The sequence below is a fragment of the Gymnoscopelus braueri genome, assembly GCF_963280865.1.
Source record: "Gymnoscopelus braueri genome assembly, chromosome: 14".
Taxonomy (NCBI): Eukaryota; Metazoa; Chordata; class Actinopteri; order Myctophiformes; family Myctophidae; genus Gymnoscopelus; species Gymnoscopelus braueri.
In genome coordinates this window covers 34,839,563-34,847,379 of record NC_137619.1, presented here as the reverse complement: position 1 = coordinate 34,847,379, position 7,817 = coordinate 34,839,563, and the positions used below count along the sequence as shown (strand labels likewise).

The 7,817-nt window shown below is 40.3% G+C and overlaps 1 protein-coding gene across 2 annotated transcripts in view; it reads right to left on the bottom strand.

Moving 5' to 3' along the window:
* Positions 1 to 4,081: 4,081 nt before the first annotated feature.
* Positions 4,082 to 7,817, bottom strand: part of hspa12a (heat shock protein 12A) — a 45,703-nt gene continuing 41,967 nt past the window's right edge. For both annotated transcript variants that reach the window (XM_080450054.1, XM_080450055.1), the window contains one exon: positions 4,082 to 4,727. In XM_080450054.1, the coding sequence (XP_080306180.1) occupies positions 4,096 to 4,727 (632 nt within the window). In that variant the 3' untranslated portion in view covers positions 4,082 to 4,095. The remainder of the gene's footprint in view (positions 4,728 to 7,817) is intronic.

The window sequence follows — 7,817 nt, the reverse complement described above, 5'->3', positions numbered from 1 at the left end:
TTTCATTATCAAATAACACTACTTTTGCTTTTTCACAATTAAAACTACATTTCTGCCTACATATACAAATGATCAATACAAATTACACTTAAAGTGATGGGGACAGCTGGGGGGAGGCCTGGTAGTGTCTGGGAGTAGCCTACAGGGGGCTTTCATGTAGAAAGGGGCCAAACGCCCGAAGGTTGGAAGTGAAAATGGATGGTTACCGGTTAGATCCCTGGCTCCCCTGTAGTAGTGTCCACGTGTCCTTGAGCAAGACACTGAACCCCCAACTGCTCCAGATGAGCAGCTTGGTGCTTTGCTTGACTTCCTCTGCCACAGGTGTTTACACATTGTAAATAAAAATAATACTTTATTTATTCATTTTTATTTTAGAAGTGGACTTGTTCCTTGACTGCATTTGTTGTTTATTATACAACTAACACTGAGCACAGTCAGATGTTTCCTTATTTCTGTTTAACCGTTAACAATATATGGCACAGTAAAAACGGAAGAAGAAAAAACACTAGACAAGTGAATGTTCTTTGAAATACACTTTTTATTGGATGATGACAGTCTGAGTGTCAGTAGGCTACTTGGTATGGATCAAAGTACGACCAATTATTCAATGGAAATGGGCAAGAGAACAAGACATTTAAGAAACTCAAGATGGAAAGAAAACACAATTGCATCAACCCAAGTATTTAAACAAAAATGTGGAAAAGTATGAGTGGCAATTTTGGCAGAATACCACAAGCTCAGGTTAAGTTAGCTGTGAAATTTCCACGCCCTGAAGTACTTTATATTCTAGATAAAAGTGTTAAGCAATTTATTTTTTCGGTATGCGAGCTAGCTAGACTGCTACCCAGTATTAGTTCCACTCAGATACAGACTTCAGATCAGTCAACAGAATATTGTTGGCTTTACATAATTCACCAGATGCCACATGGCACCTTATGCTGCCTTACACACAGAGAATATAATGCTAACATTGGCTGGTCATATAATTTTTCAGCACAGCTTTTAGTATAAAGCAGCTACATAAAGCGTATCATGTGCATCACATAACATTGAAGGTTGCACAAAATACATTGTGATAATCTAACAAAACATTATGATACACAGTAAAATCCTCAGTGTAAATTTATCATTTTTTAACAGAGAATGTACAAATGGAACCAAATCGACAATTATGGGACCTTTGCAGGTCCATTTGGTTACACTTGTACACTCTGAGAGTTAAATAAACACTCAGAATGTAATAATAATAATATAAAATATGGTGTTGTGTCAGTTCCTTCCACTCAATCCCCCCACCCCCCCCCCACACACACACACATACACACACACACACACACACAAGAGGGCACTGAGTTAGAGAAATAATATGAACGATTATTAAGGTAATTATCAGATATGTAGTGGAGTGCAGTCTTCTGTAACCGTAATGATGGATTTTAAATAACACCCACCCCTTGAACAAACCCCTATGTAAAGGGGCCTACTTCTGAGCATTCCACAGACAGAGGACATGGGCTCATAAAAGAAATATGGCAGAATGAATTTAATTAACTTTTCACATTGATATATGTGGTCTCTGTAGGCAAAATATAGCCACGCTTTCCCCCATGAATCATTAATGATGACAAATGTTACAAATGTAACACCGGTTCAATGAATCCTGACCTCCCATGACGGTCAGCAGGGATGAAATAGAATCTGTTGGAGTAGATAGCAATCATCTTTTTCTCCCATTCCTATGTTGCTCATGCAAAACGTGCATTGCAAGAGATTGCCGAAAAATACATAAGGGATCGAAGCTTGTGCAGCTTTGCACATTGACACTGAAAGCAAGAACAGCCTCGATTCACAGTTTAAAAAGAGAATGTGGATTAGAAGAGGAAAAAAAAAAAGGTTAAAAACCTGTCAACTCAACTTAATGAGCAAATCTGTCAGGGGATATTGGAGGAGGACCATAAATGTTCAGATACGTATCATGCAAGTAAAAATGGCCACATGAAGCGACAGAAGGCTTAAAGTCACTGTCAGAGTGACCCTCGGAAATGACTTCAGAAGCCACGACTCTGAAATGAGATGCCAAACATACCTGCTGCATATGTGCTGACTACAGTGAATCAATGGTGACATTGCAGGTTGCACATAATGTATTAGGCACTCCTTTCATTAAAACGTAAAAAAATGTAAGCCTTTCCTCTTATTTATCTGGAAATTCGATACTAGATGTAATTGTGTGGTTATTGCTGACAATATCCATGTCGTTGTATACAGAAGTTCAATAGGTTCATGTTTTTTTAGGCAATTCAATGCCTAAAAAATACCAGCAGTTGTAAGGAACTGTATTGATGCCTTACAACTACAGCCGCTTAAAACTTTAAAAGTTTGAGAGCCAACAACCAAAATGGTGTTATACTGTATGTTGTATTATTTACGTTTCCTTTTTAGAACTTTTAGGGGAAACTATAGGGCCAGTAGATAAACCCTAACAATGTACTGTAAGTCTTTGTATTGCAAGACCGGACTGACTGAACTTCTGATTTTAACCCAGAAAAAAAAACACAAGATTGCTCTCGATTCAAAACTAATTGACAGGTGAAAAACATCTTTGTCAAATGTTTTTAAGGACGGAGGTATTCAAGTTTCCTTTGTGATTAATTGCAAAGCAAAGCATCACACAGGCCATTCTATCACATGTTGTGAAAGGAGTGCAACAACCAGACCTGCTTGGGCCTGTCATGCTGTGGCTGGTGAGGACAGAATGGAGAAAGACATCCACGTGAAAGCACACACACATACACTTTGCTGTAAAGCTGCTAAAATAATGCTAAAAATCTGTACAATATTTAAATACTGTATTTACAGAAATAAACATATGTTCATAATTTCACCTGTCCCGAATGACCTGCATGTTTGCATTTGTGCAGGAAATCACCTGGATTCAAACATGTTCAAAGCAGGAAAACTCAGTGACTTTTTCTAGTCGGCTTATTTCAGAAACACAAATGAATAAAGGCAACATTTAAGCACATTGCATGGCTATTTTAAGATTGGATTGCAGATTCAGCTAGCAGCACATTCCACTATGCCACATAATGAAACAATTTCACATTCTAGGATTCATATTTCACTGTGGAATTTCTTTACCTGTAGTATGTGGGAATATGCACTGCTGTTAAGACCAATCAGTCTTGATCTCAAAGCCATTTACTTCTCAGAACTTTGTTTTACCTCTCGCAGGAAAAAAATGTTCAATATTCCACATCCAGCAGCTAGCTATAAGCAGATATCAACAAACAAAAAAATACGATCATCTGCTATAATTTGAACATAAAAATAAATGACATTTTCAAGTGTTTTCAAGTGGAATTCTGAAAGCCTATGCACCATATGTTATGGGAAAAAAACTCTCGCTGGCATCACATGCCTTTCTGCGGGAGTGAGATGGACACAGATTTGAAAAGCTGTCGTGCAATGCTTTAGTACTGAGACATGGTCAGGTATAATGTAACAGTGACAAACCATTGCTGTTCTTTCGTGATTCTGTCTCACGGAGCTCAGTCAAATGAACACACAGGATTTTGCTGTGCAGCGGCACTCTAAAACCTGACTTAAGAGCATTTTTGTGTAATTTATGGAAGCCTAAAGTTTCTAAGATGTTTCTGCATTATTATTTACATAAAAAAAGAGGGGGAAAAAAGGCGTGCCATGAGTCAGACACTGAAATCAGATAAACCACACAACCATAGAAGAACCAGAGGTTCTTATTATGAATTATTAATGATGAGAATATCTGTCTGTTCTGTCTATGTCAACACTATGTAGCATCTCATCAGTGGAGATGGTTAACAGATCTACGAGCTGGGGAGCAGAAGTCATCCAAATCGCCTGTTTTTATTACTAGTGAGAAATAGACACTTCACAGAGAATTCTGCCTGTTTAGCACCCATGCAAAATGAGAAGTGAACAAGCCTTCAATTACCTTCATCCATATACCAGCAAATATTCCTCGCTCATCGAGTGTGCACTGTGTAAGATGTGATGGATCTGTTTCCATTGCTTCCTATAAATTCACTAACATCAACTCCCCTCATCCCCTAGCTAATGAGTGAGGAAGTCTATGCTAGCTTTGACGGTGCGTCCGGTGGCTACATCCACCGCCATCGCACGGATCTCTGTGTCACCAAACTGCATGAGCGTTTGGATCTCACGCCGTGGCGCCGCGCTCTCTGTGCCGCTGACGTCCAAACGTAGCGTGCCGCACTTCCTGACACCGGACTCACTGATAAAGCCCACGGTCTCCTTCTCCGAGGCGTAGACGTGGATCACGATGATCTGCTGGGACGGCTTGGCCGGTGTGTAGCTCCGTTTCACCAGCTCGCCCAGTGACACCGACTGGTCAGCCTGAATGAAGGTGTCGAAGACATCAGTGCACCAGCGCGTGCCATCCTTGACCAGTAATTTCTCTGGTGGGTGTTTGCCCTCCACGAAGCGGTTGAGGACCCCCACACCATAGGTGAGAGGTGAGCGGCGGACTTTGATGACACCGGGATCCAGGCCAAAGAGCACAGCACCCTTGAGGATTGTGAGGCCAACATCGTGGGGAATGATAATACGACTGCGCCCCTGGAGCATGTTCTGGACAGCTTGCTGCAGCAGGGGTGACTCCGCAAAACCTCCCACCAGGAACAGAAACTTGATGTCGCTCACCTCTGGCTTGTCAAACAGCTCAGCTGGAAGGAAAATTATGAATTTAGTTTGAATTAACAATCAGTTAATAGAGAAACAAAAAAAACTGAGTAAACTAACAATTGTTTTGTCCACTATTTTCTGCAGGGAGAGCAAAAGAATTGCAGGCAAACTACAAGCCTGACTTTATTCCTGGTAATGTTCGGGTCATATTACCCAGTGAATGCATTATCTTACATTTGGGACCATTGCTAATGTGAAATCCTGGTAATCGAATTGATCTCCAGCATGGGAGCAGTATTGGTAAATGGTATAGTCAGTGGCATTGAAATTGATCTGATGATTGTAAACTAAAAAAGCGCCTGTGACAGCTCTGTTTCAGTATTCAGTTGGTGGCACTATGAAATGTAAAACCAACACAATGGCCCCGATTCATAAAGGGATTTACGACCATATTTTGTACGTACCGGCATTTAGGAAAAATCCTACACCTGCAGTCGGATTCATAAACGTTTTTTGGTCTGTGTTTTGTGCGTCAGGTGCGCACGTTCTCAGGTCAGCCCCGAGGCTGTCTTACCAGGGCTGAAATGTGCGTATGTCTTTAGAATGCTTTATTCTTCATGCCAAAATCAATTACAACAGTGGCAAACCTCAAATAAAATATATATGTGCCCAACATTTGTCAAAACATATATATTAAAAAATATATATATTGATATATTGCTTGTAGCCTATGCATCATATAGACATGATGTAGATTCCACCGCTTTTTATTTATTTTCTAGGCTATCAGTTGCATTTAGAGTTGAATTATTAGGTCCCTGACCGTCCCTCGGTGTGTTTGCCAGCGGGCCATCTCAGCCAAAGTGTCACGTAATAATGAAAATAGGCTATCAGGCCTTAAAGAAACTGCGGAGGGACTGACGCACCAGTGTCCGTGCCGCGGTATTAATTTGTAGGCTAATAGCCTACTGTAGGCTACTCTACTGTATATTGATCACATGAACGCCACACACAACAGCCTAATAAATGTTACCATCTGATGAGGAAACTATAGTGATGAAAGCTGTGTCCAGAAGATCCATTCCCCATTCAGACGTAGGACAGTGATATATTAATCAAAAATTAACTAATTTAATCAATAAGTAATCTGGTCCATAATCGAATAGCAGCGTTCCACTTGTATGCCCTGGATTTATTTTCAACATAATCTTTTTACCTGGTAAACGTGAGCAATGTTATATCCTTTCCAGGTTATTAGTCTATTATTTGCTGGCGGGGTTAAACCTTGTAAACATTACGTTCAGCTGATCCATCGTGCAATAGTGGGACTCGCTTCCAGACAGAAAATATGAATATTTGAAATATTTGAGAACCACCGGTTAAAACAATTGAACAATTGTGAAGCAAGCCCAAATAACCAACTACACTTTAGAAACAAGCCCAAAAAACCGCACCCCACTGTTACCAATATTTACAAGCAACTTTACAGAAAAATAAGCGCAAATTCGCTTATAATAAGCAGACATGGCAACACTGTGCCGTAAAGTGACGTTAAAGTTGGATGCTGTTGGATGCAGACTCCGAGATGAATCAGCTCCTACACCTGGTCATACGCACGTCTCTGTGATATACGAACCCCTTTGGGAATTGCACGTCCGTTTGTGACTACCAAAATACGACCTCCTTTACGAACTTTATTTACCCCATATTTACGACCCCCGTTATGAATCGGGGCCAATGAGTGTACTCATCTGAGCAAAGCAAATTCTGTAGTCAAACTCTGTATACCATCTCAGACCAAGTGCTATCAGTGGTGACATTTCAAGGCACCTATGCTACCTATCTTTCTTAGGTTCAAAACAGAATTAATTATGAAAGCCGGTTTGGTGGAAGGAATTAAAGAAGGGTGGTTTACGAGGGTCGTAAATATGGGGTAAATAAAGTTCGTAAAGGCCGGTCGTATTTTGGTAGTCACAAACGGACGTGCAATTCCCAAAGGGGTTCGTATATCACAGAGACGTGCGTATGACCAGGTGTAGGAGCTGATTAATCTCGAAGTCTGCATCCAACAGCATCCAACTTTAAAGTCACTTTACGGCACAGTGTTGCCATGTCCGCTTATTATAAGCGAATTTGCGCTTATTTTTCTGTAAAGTTGCTTGTAAATATTGGTAGCAGTGGTGTGCGTTTTTTTGGGCTTGTTTCTAAAGTGTAGTTGGTTATTTGGGCTTGCTTCACAATTGTTCAATTGTTTTAACCGGTGGTTCTCAAATATTTTTATGTCATGGACCCCCAAGTTAATATGTAGGCTAATTTATCCCTATAAGCCCCATCTGAAAATGTTTTATGCCAGCTGGAGGCAGATTTGTGTTGTTAGAATGTTTAAAAAATCTTCCAAATATTCCACATTTTATTACAAGATGTTGCTAAATATAGCAGATCTACAAGCTCACAACGGTTTAATTAAAGTGCTTATAATGGCCTAAGTGCCAGTTGCTTCTTTTGGGCTTATTTTCATAGACCTGGTTGCTTATTTCTCTCACAAAATCTGGCAACACCGGTTACAGCTGTCGGCCGCATTGCCTTGACACTGACAGAGAACTTAAACATCATTCTGATCTGTCTGGATCTGTCTAGCGAGTCCCACTATTGCACGATGGATCAGCTGAACGTAATGTGTAATGTTTACAAGGTTTAGCCCCGCCAGCAAATAATAGACTAATAACCTGGAAAGGATATAACATTGCTCACGTTTACCAGGTAAAAAGATGATGTTGAAAATACATCCAGGGCATATACAAGTGGAACGCTGCTATCCGATTATGGACCAGAGCTTATTGATTACTTATTGATTAAATTAGTTAATTTTTGATATCACTGTCCTACGTCTGAATGGGGAATGGATCTTCTGGACACAGCTTTCATCACTATAGTTTCCTCATCAGATGTTAACATTTATTAGGCTGTTGTGTGTGGAGTTCATGTGATCAATATACAGTAGAGTAGCCTACAGTAGGCTATTAGCCTACAAATTAATACCGCGGCACGGACACTGGTGCGTCAGTCCCTCCGCAGTTTCATTAAGGCATGATAGCCTATTTTCATTATTACGTGACACTTTGGCTGAGCTG